Below are 17,010 nucleotides of genomic sequence, written 5' to 3' on the forward strand. Positions count from 1 at the left end.
CAGAGACAGAGGGGAAAACAGAAAACGCAGATTTATTGAAATACACTGCTAAGAGAAGCACTGGGTGAGATGGGCGAGGTCTGCGGGCGAAGGAGGGTTTGAGGCTCTCTTTTATATTCTGCTCTTACTGGCTTTCAACCTTGGGGCACCAGTTTGCACCAGTTATCTACTGGGGTGTCTGGTCTCAGGCACCAGCCTCTGACACAGAATGTGTCCTGGCCTTGTGTCAGCATTCCTGGAGCAGGGCTGGATTTTCTGGTCAGGGTGGTTGGTTTTATGGCCTGGTTCCCATGGCTACCTTGTCAATTCCCTTATCTCTTCAAGCTTCCCAAACCTGCCTCCTGGGCAAGGAGTGGGGGCTTGGTTTTTAACCTTATTAAATTGTATTCCCACACCCTCCAAAGTGACAATTGTCTTCTTCAAACATACCTTAAATCTAATAAGTATTGTCCTAAATACCTAGACTCTGTTATTTTCTTACAACTCGTCTCACATCTGATCCTTAGAGTGAGGTCACAGTTTATCTCTCAGAGCCACTTTGTTCGCAAGTTCTTAGGAAACAGGGTGTTTCTCTTAGAATGTTCCTTAGAACCGGACTGAGATGTAATTACACTTGTCTGTCAGGCCTCAGCAATGCGAGCTGCCTACAAGACTGTGGTGAGGCTGAGTGGACTAATCATACAAATCATCATTCTGTCCACTTGAGGCTTTGATTAGCTCATGGTCGGCACACAGCAAATTAGTGGAAGTGACTAGAATCTGCATTTCCTAATCTAGTTCTTTAAGTAATGGCTTTGTTACGGGGCAGCCTTGGGGGAAGTGGGGATGACCTGGCTTGTAGAGTCTTCACCCTCACGCTTAAGAACACAGAACACAGCCCAAAGCCTACACACAGAGTAAACCAGCACAAACAGGAATTAGATAGGAGTGAGAAAAGGGAGTGGAGAAAGAGAGAGTGAATCCACAAGCTGGCGCCTGGCCAGACACACTCTGCCCTACTGCAGAGAGTGTCAGCTGAGCAGAGACTTCTCCACCCACACCCCTCCTCACCGGCGACTTAACTGCCAAAGCCACAGTCATTCTATTACGAAAATGGCTTCACTACCCAAATCTCCGGCTCAGCACCTGTTTCCTGTTTGCCCCACTCAGGATGGAGTCTGGAAGCTTCATCTTATACTATTGATTGGTTATGAGCACCACCTACTGGCTCAAAGGTTGCACCTCACGGTTCCATAGGTACACTCAGCTCTACTTATTTCCAAAACCCAAGTGCATCATTTTCCACAGTGAAGGAGGATGGTACAAAACAAATTTCTAGACAGGAGCATGTCAATATTTTTCTACTGTTATTTAAGTCAGATCATAAAGAAAGCCAGCCTCCGGGGTGTGAGACCTCTGCCCTTCCCCCGTCCGAGTCTCCAACTGTGACCTCACCACTGACATCATATTCCCCACAGCTGACCCTGGAGAAGGGCAGCTGCCACCTTATGGGAACCAGGTGGCTACAGGGCTACACTGGGAGGTGGCGTGCTTAGGGTCCTTAGGGTGTGGGTAAGGGGACATCCCTGGACAACTACTGGTCCCCGCAGCTGGGTGTGCTCAGGTCTCCATCTAGGCTGCCACAGCTCTCAGGTGGCCCTGCGTTCTGCTCTCCAGGAACTATGGCACGGGCTCGGGAAGAAGCAGGGGACAGCAGACTGGTGGCTGGTCGCGAGCCATCATCACGCATCATCAGAGTGTCTGTCAAGACCCCACAGGACTGCCAGGAATTTATGCTGGCTGAAAACAGCAGCGTCCGCCACTTTAAGAAGCAGATCTCCAGCCGTCTTCACTGTGACACTGACCGACTGGTGCTGATCTTCACCGGGAAGATCCTCCGGGATCAAGACATACTGAGCCAGCGTGGTATCCTTGATGGCACCACGGTCCACTTGGTGGTGAGGACCCACCTGAAAGGAGCTCTGCCCAGTCCTGGAACTCTTCCAGGTCCCCCAGGCCCCAGCGCCCATCGTGCTGATGCCTCCACCTCCGACAGTGCCGCCGTGCAAGCCAGGCTGGGCCGGCTGGTCCGCTGCTCCCCTGATCTGCCTGACTTCCTCAGCCAGCTGGGGCAACTCCTGGTGTCTGCCCCTGAGTCTGTAGTGCAATACCTGGAAGACCCTCTGGTGCAAGGTCTGGCAAGTGAGAAACCAGCCAATGTCAGTCACGTTCCTGAATCATCAAGGCCAATACAGAAAACTGAACCAGCTCCTAAGGCTCTGGAAAACTTGCAGAATCCAGCCCGGCAGCAGGATCTTCTGCGGGCAAATAAGCGGCGTCTGGAGGTTCTGAAAGCAGTGCCAGGTGGTGACAGTGCCATGCCTGCCATCTGCTCTGACATCCAGCAGCTCATGCTTTCCACTCTGGCCCCTCTGGTTGCCTCCAAAGGCCACAGACTAGGTTCAGAGACCTGCAGAGGAGAAGCTAGTGCTCACAGCAGGACTGACACCATCACCACCCCCTCCACAGCCTCTGCATCTTTCAGGCCATTGGCACAAGAGATCAGGCAAGAGGTCAGCGCAGGTTTAGTTGCCCAAGTCAGGGGGATGGCCTCCAACCAGGCCAATTCAGGGTTCAGGAATGGCATGTCAGACTTTGATCAGGATTCTCCCGCCCAGGGGAGCCAACAGCCTATCGGGAAAGCTACTCTAACAAGTCAGCTGAGACCCTCGCCCAATGCCTTGCGTAGAGCCTTGCACATCCTGCAGCAGAATCCAGCTTTGCTGCATTACCTGACCACTGGCAGTCCCCTGCGACATCATATGCCACTGCTTCCCATCCTCACCAACCCACGAGCGCTGCAGGCTCTGATACAGATAGAAAAGGGCCTGCAGGTACTGGCCAGGGAGGTGCCTGGGCTGGGAATTTACTTATGGGGCACAGGTAGACCACGTGGGGCTAGAGGAACTCCTGAAACTAGAGGTGGAGGACAGGACCATAGAGCAGACCTTCTGCCACCTACTTTGGCTGTTCTTCAGCTCCTCCATGCACTGGCCAGTGCCTGCTCCCAGTCTACCCAACCTCCACCATCCTCAACCCACCTCACTGAAGGCAGCTACCAGCAAGAACTGGAGCATCTTAAGGCCATGGGCTTTGCTAATCATGATGCCAACCTGCAGGCCCTGAGGGCCACAGGTGGAGACCTCCATGCGGCCATCGAGAGACTGCTGGGGGCACCGGAAGCCTAGGTTCTTCCAACTGATGCCCACGAGGCACCACTCCATGGAGATGGGAGAAAAGGAAGGGGAGGGAACTGGGAAGGGGAAGTAGCTTATTTTGGGAATTCCTACTATTCAGATCGTGTACACACTTGAAAGCCCCTCTCTTATTGCCCAAGCTCGTTCTACATTAAAAAGATTGCTTGGATCTTGTGTGTGATGTCAATTTGAGGGTAAGTGAGCAAAGAGAATATTATTTGGAAAAGGAATTGATCGTAATAATATATTGTCTCAGGTCTGTGTTTTACCCTCTCTCCTCAAATCCCTGATTTCAGAGTATTTTCCAACTTTGTGTGTGACATGAAAGAAATCCTGAATTTTTCTCAGGTTTTTACTCCTACTCAGTTCCCAGCCAACCTTATCATGGATGCAAGCCCCGGGTCTGAGTCAGGGGTACTGAGGAAGGGGGTCAGGTTTGTCTACCAGGTCTTAGCTGGTGGCCTCATGGAAATGCCAGAAATTTGCAATCCTAAGGATAAGGATATTACAAAGACACGTGGGTTCTGAGCAAACATCACGAATCTTTAACAAGTCACAACAGACTATGGTGGAGGACTATGGATGATGATTTTAGGGTTGCACTACAGTGGTGATATCTGAAGGGGGGCGAGGATCACAATGTTATCTCAACTGAAAAATTAAATAAATTTATTAAAATAATAACAAGGGATACTTTTATGTTTAACAGAAAAGGAAACACAAACATGGAGAACAGGAATGGGAAACAGTACAGTTTTAATAAGTACTACTTACATCCCAAGCACTATCTAAATATTTTAGAGTTGTTATATAATAAACGTATCATAATAACCCTGTGAAGTTATATAAAACATTTGTAAAGCAGTTATAACTTGGTTAATAATGCTTAATAAGCTATATATCTTACATGTTTTGCATTCATTAATTTATTTACCCTGCACCACAACTTGAATAGTTAGATATCAACATCATCTTCCATTTAACATTTAGCATAGCCAAGGCATAGAAAGACTGAGCAACTCCAAGGCCACAAAACTAGTTAAGCAGAAGAACCAGGATTTCAACCTGGGAACTTTGATTGTAGACTTTGGCTCTTGACGACCCAAAGTGTTGCAATTCAGAATAAATTTACTACAAATATTCTTTTTCTTTTCTACTTGGACTTATAGAGAAATATTCCCACCATGAAAGCCCAACTCCTTTGAAGAACAGAAACTAACTTGATCTTCAGTAAGTCAGAGAGACTTTTGGAGAAACAGTAAAAGTATTTGGAGCTTTGTTCAGTGGCGACATCAACATCATTGCTGATGGAGCTTATCCAAGGAGTGGTTATCGTTGATTGAAAACATTCCCCCAAAGTAAAGTGATTATTACATTTTTGGGCAAGTTGCTCAAAAGCCTCAGGATTTCAGTATGTTCAGAGTAAATATTGCTGTCTCTGATCATCTGACATTTCCTTGTCCTTTGAGTATTTCCTTTCATGTGAACATTCCTCTCCTCTTGGAGGTGAATGCATCTAGATGGCTACCATCCCAGTATACTTGTCTCCTACTTTACCTCTGCTCAGAATTCACACTGAAATCTTCCCCAAGTGAAGCAGTTTTAGAAGTCGAGTCCGAATCTCCTTGGTCCTGGCCCCATAGATGATTGGGTTGAGCACAGGAGGCACCAGCACATAGAGATTAGCCAGAAAGATGTGCACAGGCTTGGGGATTCGATTTTGCCCAAAACGATGGGTGAGGAAAGAGAAGAAGGCAGGGATGTAAAAGATTGTGATGACCCCAAGGTGTGAGCCACAGGTACTCAGAGCTTTTTGCTGGGCATCACGAGATGGAAGACGGAAGACAGCACGTAGGATAAAGCCATAGGAGATAGTAATGAGGACCGAATCCAGACCCATTGCCAGCAGGGCCACAGTCAGTCCATAAACAATATTGACAGTGATGTTGGCACAGGCCAGTCGAGCAATGCCCATATGTTCACAGTATGTGTGTGTCATTATATGGTGACCACAGTAGGGCAGTCGCTTCAACAAGAAAATGAAGGGGGAGACTATAGCCACACTACGGAATAGCCCAGCAAGGGCAATTCGGCCTATGACCGTATGGTTGAGGATGGTTGTGTATCTCAGAGGGTTGCAGATAGCCACATAGCGATCAAAGGCCATGGCAAGAAGAACCGAGGACTCCAGAGCGTAGATAGAATGGACACAAAACATCTGTGCCAGGCATCCATCAAAGGAAATCTCACCAGCTCGGAACCACAAAATGGCCAGCATTTTTGGCACAGTGGTGGAGCTGAGGGCCAGATCGGTGAGTGAGAGAAGGCAAAGGAACAGGTACATGGGTGCATGTAGGACATTGTCCAAGGCAATGACCAGGATGAGGGCAGCATTCCCAGACAGTGCTACCAGATACATGGCACAGAAGGGAACAGCAATCCAGAAGTAAGCCCATTCCAGCCCTGGAATCCCGGTGAGGAAGAGCGTGGATGGAGGACTGGCATCACTGATGTTGGGAGCTGACATTCCACTTGGCAAATCAAGAGCTCTATCCATGGGTTGACACTATGCCTGCTCTGTAACATCAGGTATGCAGATCATTTATGTGAAATGATGAGCCTTTAGTGAATTTTTTAGACTGAGAAAAATAGTTATTAACTCGTTCAAGTTCTTAAAGTACTTTACCACATAAAATCTGCTTTGTTTTCCCTTCTGCCAGTTTCTTATACTGACCAATCATGATTTAAGTTCTGTGCTCCAATCACGAAATTAAATTTTTATGCATTTGTCCAAGCTGACCCTTCAAAATTTATCTCCTATACATCCCATATATGCATTTATTAACCGTTAGTGAACCCAAGTCTAGGGATATTCCTTACATGTTTCATTCATGTCCTTTTCCAGGCCTATGGCTTTCTTCCTTTATTTCCCCCTTTTCTCTTTTTTTTAAGATTCCATGAAATTTTCTCTGCCTGGCAGAAAACTTCCCTGTCTTCTGTTCTTTAGTCATCTTTTACTTTCTGTTCATTTTTCAACTGCTTTGCAAAAGCCCATTAGTTGAAACTATGTGTTTTTGTACACTGATCATGACTGTGTCTGTACCTAGGCATTTTAATTAAACTTCACTCAATTTTGGTGACTTTCAGTAACTTATTATTGACTTTTTGACATAATGGTATAGTAACATATTCACCTTATTTTCTGTGCTTGTGATGTTTCTTATATCTACTCAATGGCTCTTTTTACACCTTACCTAAAATGCCTTCATAGAGTCTAGGCAATCTGAATATAGCTACATTTGTCATGACTGAATATCTACAGAGACTGAGCACGTACGTGGGTACAATGAAGAAGTCAAGAGACACTAGACATGCTAACTGGGGGAAACTCTCCTAACTATGGCAACATCAACCCAAAGCTCTGTACACCCACAGTGTGCTAGCTGGAGGCAGGCCAGATCAGAATGCCAAGTGCTTATAGGAGTAGATTAAGGGAGAAAATGGAGGGTCCTTTGTTGCTAACAGTAAGGACGTTCTAGAAAGGAGATCTGTTTTTGCTATGAGACACTAGTTAGTACTTATTTATACTCTCCTTTAGAAACATATTGTGTACCTAAAAGAAACCTGCTTAGGATTCTGAGAAACTTGAATTTTAATCCTGATTCTGTAACAAAATGAAGTGTGACTTTGAACAAATTTCTCTCTCCTCATCACAATCTCTGCAAAGATCAGTGACTCTTGTCATTCTCTCATCTTTACTCTGCTCATTATATGGCATCGGAAAAGTACCCAATCATTCTGTGCTTTTATTTCATCTCTAAACTGGGAATGGCATCACCTGCGCTACTAACTTCACAAGATTTTGCCACTGAGCAAAAAGTCATATTTATGTGATAAAAAATTGTACCCCAAATACTTCCTTTTTTATAAAAGTACAATTCCTTATCATCTTACAAATTCCTGAAAACAATACAGTGTGATTATTATTTGTACCATTAATCAATGGGGAAGACAAATTCCAGAGAGATGATTAATGTATTCAGGTCATAAAGTATGTCAATTGCAGAACAGAACTCAGGTTTCATGGACCCAATTCAGAGTCACATGTTTTTAACCTCACCTCAATGACCATCAATATGACCAATACCTGAATTCTTACATTTTTCAAGCAAGGCATTTTGTCTAATATCGATTCATGATGTTACAACCACTTTACTCATTATGTAAATTCCAAATGTTAAAGAGAATGAGTTCTATTTACATCAAGACTTTTGCTGATGACAGCAGCTGGTCTTGGGCTCAGTTTTGACACAGGCCCATGATTCTAGGGAAGAAAAGCTTGGATGTAAGGGCAGAGCTGGAACCACTCCCACCTTCCCCTTTTCTCTCCTACCCCTGTCTTGGCCCCTAAGGAAGATCATTTTTATTATAAGATAGCTCCTACTCTCTGACCATCTGTGGGTATGAGGACCATAAAGACCATTTTAAGAGTTGAATTCCTCTTCCTCCGCTGAGCCCTGCGAAACCAGGGCATAAGGATGCTGAGCTGTAGTGCCAGCCTAGATCACAGTGGGGTGATACTCCAAAACCTGTCACAGGGTTGTTTTGTCTTTTGTGACCCTCTCTCTGGTCTAGATTTCAATAATTTAACTCTGAATTGTTTCACAGGACAGTTGCTGAGGAGTCTGACTTCAAATACATACCTGTGTTAGAGACCCAAATTTGCATGTGGAGGATGCTGAGGCTTTAGCTCCCGTGAGATGATGTGCTGCAGGAGCGTGAGGCTGTGGGATGGAGCTGCAACTCAAGCAGGTGTTGGGTATCTGAATGCAAAGTGTTAGTGAAGAGGTGAAAACTGTGCTTCTGTGAAGGTTCGGTTGGTTGTGGTTTCGGGGAGAAGAGGGGTCCGAGTCTGTAACCTGGATTGAAATGTCAGCTCTTTTATCTGAGCTCTTTTTTCTGGGTTCAATGAATGTCTTCAACTCAGCCTGTGTTCCAGCTTCTTCCGATCAATGGGCTTAGTCAACAAGGTTATTTATAGATTCTCTCTATAATGCCCAAGTGTGAAAACCAAAGTGGTCTCCTCTAGGGAGTTGATATGTGATGCACATTATGAGAGAGAGACAGAGAAAGGATAATAATGCTAAAATAAGAAAGAAATGAGAAAAGTAATGCTCCTTCATGACTGAGCAAAGTGGAAAGTAAACATCTAGTGTGTTTTATGTTTCATCCTCCCTTCTCATCTCCTACTTTCTCTTTTATTTCCTTGTCTCCTACTTATTTTCTCTTCTGTGTGTTTTCTTGAACTATCATTCACTTGAGGTCCACCAGAATTCTGTGCCCATGGGGTGTGGTGAAAGATTTATGTGAATGGGGCAACAAGTAATAGTGGTGGGAATGTACAAGCAACACTGTATTACAAGACCTCACTGACAAAACACAAGTTCAAAAATAAAATGATCAGGAATTTCATGACAACAACAGAGTGTTTAGGAAAGCACAAGGCAGAATTTTCTGAGCATGGGTGCCGAGTAACTGCACAGATTATATGCCCATGAAATTGGTTCTCATAGTGAATGACATCGGTACTCCAGGTAGATTCCCTCACATGACTTGACATCAGCCATTCGTCAAGTCTTGTATTTTGTTTTGTTTGTTTGTTTGTTTGTAAGATTTATTTATATATGCATACAAGACCTGGGGTACAGGCCAGAGGTGTGGGGGGTGTGAGAATTCACAAGAGACAGGGTGGGGAACAGGCAGACTGACTGAAATACGCTGCTGAGGGGAGCACCGGGCATGACAGGAGAGGTCTGCTGTGCCATGTGGGTTTCTCCCTGGCTAGGGATCGAACTCATTGTGCAGTGGCTGCGGGTAGCTTCATAGGTTGCATTTTTTTTTAAAAAAGATTTATTTATTTATACAAGAACCGGGTACAGGCCAGATGCGCAGGAGGGTGAGAGGATTCACCAGAGACAGAGGGAGGAACAGAAGAGGCAGACTGACGAAATACACTGCTGAGGGGAGCAGCAGGCGAGACAGGAGAGGTCTGCTGCGCCATGTGGGACCCTCGCTGGCTGGCCGGGATGGAACCCGCACTGCAGAGGCTGCAAACAGCTTCACAGCGCGGAGCTCAACCACCTGCGCCACCAGGGGAGGCCCACAAAGTTTTTTTAAATTAACTTTTTTCATAAATTCTTGACAAAGTTTTTATCTTCTATGTTGAATGGGTCTAACCTGAGATGATGTTGATACACCGTTTCCAGCCACCTCTACGAGGATGGCAGCCACTATTACTGCTTATTCAAACAGGCACTGAGAGATTTTCACTCCTTCAGGGTGCAGGGGCAGGATGGGGACAGAGCAGGATCTCTATGATCCGAGCAGACTAGATGGGTAAAGCAGAGTCCTGGAGTCCTTGGTGGCTTTCTCAGGCTTTTATTGAGCTTTTACATGTATACAGCAACCAGATACACAGCAGGTAGGGGTGCCGGGGGGCCGGAAGGTCTACAGCCCTCTCAGCCCCTGGCAAGTCTTCACTCTGGGCTTTTCTGTTTTTTTTTCTCCCCTTCTCTCTCCTGCCTCTTCTCCTGCTTTTGCTTCTCTTCCCAATATCTCAACACTGCAGTGATGGCCCATACAAGTAAATAACACAGCTTGCAACAATGTAACAACTGCAGGTGCCCCATCAGGCAGGGCAATCCTAATGGTGGGAGGGCAGGAAAACTGGATTTACCAAACCATTTACCCTACACAGGGCTAAGGGGAATAGCCCTAAGCAGCAGGAAGCAGCAAGGGAAGAGACCATCTGCCCCAAATCCCTTTAAGATGAAGAAGCTAAAATCTCTCAGGGGGAAATGAGAAAAGAAGTATCAAGCTGGTAAAATGAGAGTTGCCTCAAACCCTGTTGGAACAGGCGGACTACACTGTGGACTTGTGAGTGCTGTCAACACTGTCCAAACAACTCAGCTCACCAGACTGACCCAAAGCATCATGTTAGACAAAAAGCATTGGATACTGACTTGTGATTGTTTCCTAATTTCCTGAAGGGGCAGCCTGCACACAGACTTGGAATGGAGGTTGTCTGCACATGCCTGGGCAGTGCAGGGCCTCTCAGAGTGACTAAGACTCTGCCATCCCCCAAGCTCCCTTTGGACCTACCCTTTAAATATCTCCTCTGAGGGGAAGGTGCACAGGTGCACTGGGGAAGGAAACTCTATGGGGACTACACCTGAGGGGTTGGGGGGAAGCAAACATTGTTTAAAAATGAACAATGATGTAAAGAAATAAAAAAAGTTAATATTAAAAATAAATAAATAAATATCTCCTCTTAGCTGCCTTCAAGATGCCATGGGAATTCTTTTCTGGTACCAGTTCCTTCAGCCAGGATCTTCTGATAAAGTTTGTCTTATTTCTTTTCTAGATTCTCATGACCTATATTATAATATGAGGGATTAGAAACCATGTGTCTGTGGGTTCTGTCCAGTTCCGTTTCTACTGCTGCATACCTCTATGATTGATGAAATACAGAGAGGTAAATGCTCCATATTCTCAGGGGTTCATATTCCCAGGGGTTCATGAGCTTCTGAGCTCAGAGAATTTCTGGATGCAGTCTCACGGTACTTAAGCCAGGGAGCTGGTGGTGGTAACGGGGTGCAACAGCCAGGACATGCAAGGCCCCAACTGCTGCTATTTCTTCCTCTGCTTCTTCCATACATAGAGCTCTCTCATGTAAGTAAGTTGGGGCTCCCCAGCCTTAGGGCCCTAAGGTATACTTGCCTGTGATTTATAAAGTCTGAGTGTTATATATGACAATCTGAAGGAGAAAACATTGTCCTGAATCTGAGTGTGATTTTCTTTTCCTACATAATTTCCTCTTTATCACTTTCCTCATTCTGTATTTTCAATTTTTTGCTCTCCTTCTTTTGAATCCTGCCATGCTATCAGCTTTGGATAATTGTTACCCTTGTTATCAGGGATAGTCTATTATATTATGATTTGGCTATAGATGCCTCGATGTGAATAAGAAACCCACAGTTTTCTCAGAAAAACCTTTAAGAGCCAGATATATAAAAAGTCACCAGCTGCCTTTGAAATCTCATGGCAAGACCCAACTTGGAGCTAACGGACTCCACTTCAGGGTGTCTGCATATTATATAGAGATGCAAATGAAAATGTTTAGCAACAGATTTGGGCTACAGAAAATAATGGGGTTCTGTAGTGGAGGGAAGGGCACGGAGCAGGATGTCTATGATCTGGCAGACGGGTAAGGAGGAGTCTGGGAGCTCTTGGTGGCTTTCTCAGGCTTTTACTGAGCTTTCCATGTAGTGTGGCAAGCAGGTACAGAGCAGGCAGGGGTGCTGGGGGGCCAGGAGGCCAGCAGGCCTCCAGGCCCCAGCAAGTCTTCACTCTGGGCTTCTCAGTCCTTTTCTCCCCTTCTCTCTCCTGACTGTCTTCTGCTTCTGCTTCTCTTGGTGATTATCTCAGTACCCCCACCCATGGCTCACAGAAGTAAATAGGACAGCTTGCAACAATGTAACAAGTATAGGTGCCCCATCCCGCATGGCAGTCCTGATGGAGGGCAGAAAAGCGGGAAAACCATTTACACTACAGGTTCCAAGAATATAAATTGAAATATAAAGTTCAACCCAAAGAGAAAGTATAGAAGTGTTCTGAGGCAGACGGAGAAACAAAGGCAGCCAGAAGGCTGAAGGTGGAGTGTAAAGCACACTTGAGAACTCAGAGTGAAATGACTTTGTTCTTAAGAGTTTTCACAACTATCCCCATAGTTCAAAACTATGAATCATCACAGCCTCAGGAGCTAGACTTTTAGCATTTCCAATTTACAACAGAGAGCTATTGATGCAACTTTGAAGGAATAAGTGATGCACTGAGTGCATCTCCTGTTCAGGACCTTGAAGGAGCTGAAACAGTGAATAAGAATCAGGGCTGAGTGACTCTTGGAGCAGGTGAATCAGAAAGAAAGACTTCATGAAGCTGTGGGTGTGGTCGTGGTGGTTACAGGAGGGGGGAGAATGGAGAAGGGAGAAGTTACCCCTGTTTGCTATGACCAGCCAAGAATTCAAGGTGAAGGGCATCACCAATTTGATGTATTTGAAGACGGATTAAGTGGGTGTTTTCACACATTCTGGGAAACCTCTGAGAGCTTGAGAAATCATAGTTTATGGCTGAATAACAGCAAATAGACCAGAACAGACCCCCTGAAGTGTGAGAAAGAAAGGCAGATTATTGATCTAGTACTGACTACAGAGGGCCTTTATTCTGGGCTAATGGATTTGGATTTGATCTTTTGATAATATTCTTATCAGAATAGTGCCATTTCCATATTTGTCTTTTAAAAATATTAGTCTAGCATCAGATTAGAAAGTGAAATGGAAGAAGTATGAGATTTATTAGGTGACAGTTATTGTGGTAAAAAATGCAAATCTTGTGTCTGAAGCACGCAAACACAAATGGAAGTAAATGAGAGGTGCAAATAGGACACTTTGGGGTTGGAAATTTCACGTACTGTTGCCTGGCTTAAAGTAGTAGGTAAAGGATGGAAGGTGTCAAAGTGCTGTTTGGATTTCTCGTCCCAATCTTGGACATAATTGTGCTCGCTTCGGCAGCACATATACCAATCTTGGACATAATGATGGTATTATTCAAAGAGATGACAAACACTTGAGAAGCAGTTCTTTGGTCAAGAGAAATGATCATGAAATCCAGTGACTTTCAGGAGCCAGGGGCCATTCTGTTCTGAAAGAAATTATTATTATTATTTTTTAAATAATAAATTTTATTTTTATATTCCCCCATACAATTGCAAACCCCCCATTCTGACCCCAATCCCTCCCCTCCCGCCCCCCACCCCCAAAAAGTGTCTCTGGTTCATAGTTTTTGTTGATTTTGATTTTCACTTTCTTATAGTTATTCATTTTCCTGGTCCCTTATTTAAGTTTTCTAGATTCCTGCTATGAGTGAGACCATCCGGTATTTTTCTTTTTCTTTCTGGCTTATTTCGCTGAGCATGATCCCTTCCAGCGCCATCCATGGTGCTGCAAATTGCATGTGTTTATCTCTGAAAGAAATTATTAAAAAGATTTTTCATAAATTATTTAGGGTAATAAGTAATGACATTACTTAAATGGAAGGAAGAATGGAAAGATGAGTGGAAATATAGGGATGTAGTGCTTCTTGATTAGGTGTGTGGAAGGTTGTCTCTAATGATAGTTATCTGGGCATCCATCAAGCAGGGTAGATGGATGGAAGAGCTGAGAGACTATATTTGAGAAAGCAAATTGGGAATAATAAGTTGGTAAATGAGAGAAGGGAAAGAGATGTTTATGTATCAATTAGTGGAACGCTTAGGAAGGGGGCAAAATAGTCCAGAAAATAGTTTTGTCTTAGGTTTTAAACAAAGTGATACCCACTTTGTTGAATTAAGGAAATAATTATTAGACCGTGAGAGGGAAAATGGATATGACACCAATAGGCACAGGTAAGGGAAGACGCTATGACCTGTTTAGTCAGTTGGGAAAGCAGAAAACACACAATTCCAGAATCTTGGTGACAGAGACAGGATGAGTCATTTGGTGAACAAGTTACTAATGCTCTATAAAGTCAGGCATTGAATGGTATGTAACAGACTTAAAATGTGAGGTGTAGGCCATGGATAAACTGTGTGTGTCTTCCTTACAGGACAGCGGCTGGAGTAGGAGCAGTAAGGCTAAGCAGCATGGGTGGTAACCCGCACAACAGCTCAGGGATGCCTCCTTTCATCCTCACGGGGCTCCCGGGGCTGGAGGCCTCCCAACACTGGATGTTTCTGCTCCTTGGGCCCCTCTACACTGTCTCCATTGTGGGCAATGCCCTTATCCTTTTCATTGTCAAGGAGGAGCAGAGCTTACATCAGCCTATGTACTATTTTCTGTCCCTACTATCAATTAATGACTTAGGTGTGTCTTTTTCCACGCTGCCCACGGTGCTGGTCACATATTGCTTCCATTTAAAGAAGATTAGTTTTGATTCTTGTATGGCTCAAATGTTCTTTATCCATTTCTTCTCCTTCATGGAGTCCGGGATCCTGCTGGCTATGAGTTTTGACCGCTACGTGGCCATCTGTAACCCCCTGCGATATGCCACAGTTCTCACAGATTCCCGTGTGGTCCGCATGGGCCTATCTGTGATCATCCGTAGTTTCTGTGTAGTCTTCCCCCTACCTTTCCTTCTGAAGAGGTTGCCCTTCTGCAAACCCAACATACTCTCCCATGCTTACTGCCTACATCCAGATCTGATCCGCCTGCCCTGTGGAGACATCACCGTCAATAATATTTTTGGTCTATTCATTGTCATCTCTACCTTTGGACTGGACTCTGCACTTATTCTTCTTTCCTATGTGCTCATTATGCGCTCTGTACTTGCTATTGCCTCTCAGGAGGAACGATTAAAGACACTCAACACGTGTGTGTCACACATGTGTGCTGTGCTCGTCTTCTACGTGCCCATGGTTGGGGTGTCCATGGCCGCTCGCTACGGGAGGCACGCCCCGGAGTACGTGCATACGTTTTTGTCCCTGATCTATCTCTTTGTACCTCCCATGCTCAACCCTGTCATCTATTCCATCAAAACCAAGGAGATTCGTCGGAGGCTTTGCAAACTACTACTGAGAACCAAGTTTTAAGCAGGGTGATTGTAAGGGGTCAAGAGTAAGAAGATATTCATTGTCACTCCACACATTTGAGTTTTCATGAACCGGCTTGAGAAAACACTTAACATTTCTTTTTGGGCACTAACCTACTATTAGTATTTCTGCCATAATGTTTAATGACAGACTGGGCATAGTTAAGAATCAAAATATTGGATTTTGACAAAATAAACTGGTCATAATTTAGCAAAATATATTTGCTCAATTCTCCTCTTTTTAAATTCATTAATGTACAACTTTATATCCAGTCCCTTATTTGGTCACAGTATGTTTCTATCATCCTTGTTTAAAATGAAGCATCCAAAGGAACTATTAATTACTATGTTAATATTGCCATAATATGTAAAGGATTATTTTCCCAAGATTATAACAAAGGCAGTTCTATTTATTTTATTTTTTTTAGTTCTATTTTTAATCTTTTGAAGAGCATCTATGCTATTTTCCATAGTGGATGCATTATTTTACATTTCCACCATAGTGTACAAGTGTCTGAATTTCTCCACATACTCACCAACACCTCTGTCCTTTGTTATCTTGGTAACTGCCTTTTTGACAGGCGTGAGGTGATAACTCATGTTTTCATACAGTGATTCTGAGCATGTGTTGCCATATGCTTATCTTCTCTAGAGAAATGTCTATTTAACTTCTTAACTCATATTTTAAATTAAGGTTGACATTTCTGTTGCTACTAATTTGCAGGGCCTCCTCATCTTATGGAGATTTACCACTTAACAGATGCACCGTTTGCAAATATTTTCTTCTCTTCCATATGTTGCCTTTATACTCTGTTGGTTGTTTGCTTTACAGAAGTTTTTAAATTTAATGTAGTCTCATTTTATTTTTTGTTGTGCTACTTTTGTTTTTAGTGTTATAACTATATGATCCAGCAATATCACTTTTATGTATTTATCCAAAAGTTCTGAAATAGGATCTCAAGGATATTGTCACAGTCCCTTGTTCATTGCAGCACTGTTCACACTAGGTAAAATGTGGAAGCAACTTAGATGTTAATGATCCAATAAATGGATAAAGAGAATGTGATATATACATATATCACTTGTGTTATATGTACACACACACAATGGGACACTATACAGCTATAAAAAAAACATAATCTTGCCATTTATGACATGGTTGGACCTTAAGAAGATTATAATAAGTGGAACAAATCAGACTGAGCAAAACTAATGTCACATAATTTCACTCATTCACGGCAGGAAGAAATAAAGCAAATGAACAAATGAAACAAAAACACATCTTTATTTTTTTTTTGAGATTTATTTATTTATTTTTATTTTTTAAAAATAAATTTTATTTTTATATTCCCCATACAATTGCAATCCCCTTATTTTGACCCCAATCCCTCTCCTCCCTGCACCCCACCATCCATAGAGTGTCTGTGGTTCATAGCTGTTTGTTGATTTTGATTTTTACTTTCTTATAGTTATTCATTTTCCTGGTCCCTTATTTAAGTTTTCTAGATTCCTGCTATGAGTGAGACCATCCGGTATTTTTCTTTTTCTTTCTGGCTTATTTCGCTGAGCATGATCCCTTCCAGCGCCATCCATGTTGCAGCAAATTGCATGACAAAAACACATCTTTAGATTTAAGAAACACAATGTGGTCACCAGAGTGGAAGGGAGGTTAGAGGGTGGACAAGTCAGTTAAGGCGGGTCAGTTGTACAATGGTGGGTGGAAACTAGACTTTTGGTGGAGATTGCAATATATCATATACAGATTTTGAACGATAATGTGCACTTGAAACATATATATGTATATATATTTAAAAAGCAATGTTACCCCAATAAAAATTTTAAAAATATTACCACTGTATCTATCTCTTAAATCCTACTACCCCTAACCATTCTCCTCTTCTTCACAAAAAACATTTGCTCTACATTTAAATCATATAGATTCTTAAGACAAGCTACTTTATGCCTCTTTTTATACTTCGTTCTGCTATTCTAACTTGGAAAAGCTTCCATGTATTTTATGCTTATATTTTTATTCATCAAAAATATTTATTAGACAGTTAGCATGGGTTAGATACTGGCTCAGTTCTGGGTT

General features: G+C 43.5%; 3 protein-coding genes across 3 annotated transcripts; 2 read left to right on the top strand and 1 right to left on the bottom strand.

Moving 5' to 3' along the window:
• Window positions 1–1,442: 1,442 nt before the first annotated feature.
• On the top strand, window positions 1,443–3,401 carry LOC119254634 (ubiquilin-3-like). The gene has a single exon (XM_037521735.2). The coding sequence runs from the start codon at window positions 1,662–1,664 to the stop codon at window positions 3,225–3,227; it is 1,566 nt and encodes a 521-aa protein (XP_037377632.1). The 5' UTR covers window positions 1,443–1,661; the 3' UTR covers window positions 3,228–3,401.
• Window positions 3,402–4,780: 1,379 nt separating this feature from the next.
• Window positions 4,781–5,785, bottom strand: LOC119254636 (olfactory receptor 52D1). The gene has a single exon (XM_037521736.2). It carries the CDS (start codon window positions 5,761–5,763, stop codon window positions 4,807–4,809), a length of 957 nt encoding a protein of 318 aa, XP_037377633.1. The 5' UTR covers window positions 5,764–5,785; the 3' UTR covers window positions 4,781–4,806.
• Window positions 5,786–13,974: 8,189 nt separating this feature from the next.
• Window positions 13,975–14,919, top strand: LOC119254637 (olfactory receptor 51I2-like). Its single transcript, XM_037521737.1, has one exon. It carries the CDS (start codon window positions 13,975–13,977, stop codon window positions 14,917–14,919), a length of 945 nt encoding a protein of 314 aa, XP_037377634.1.
• Window positions 14,920–17,010: the final 2,091 nt, after the last annotated feature.

This window comes from Talpa occidentalis, unplaced genomic scaffold (assembly GCF_014898055.3).
Source record: "Talpa occidentalis isolate TD23 unplaced genomic scaffold, MPIMG_talOcc4v2.1 talOcc4.3, whole genome shotgun sequence".
Taxonomy (NCBI): Eukaryota; Metazoa; Chordata; class Mammalia; order Eulipotyphla; family Talpidae; genus Talpa; species Talpa occidentalis.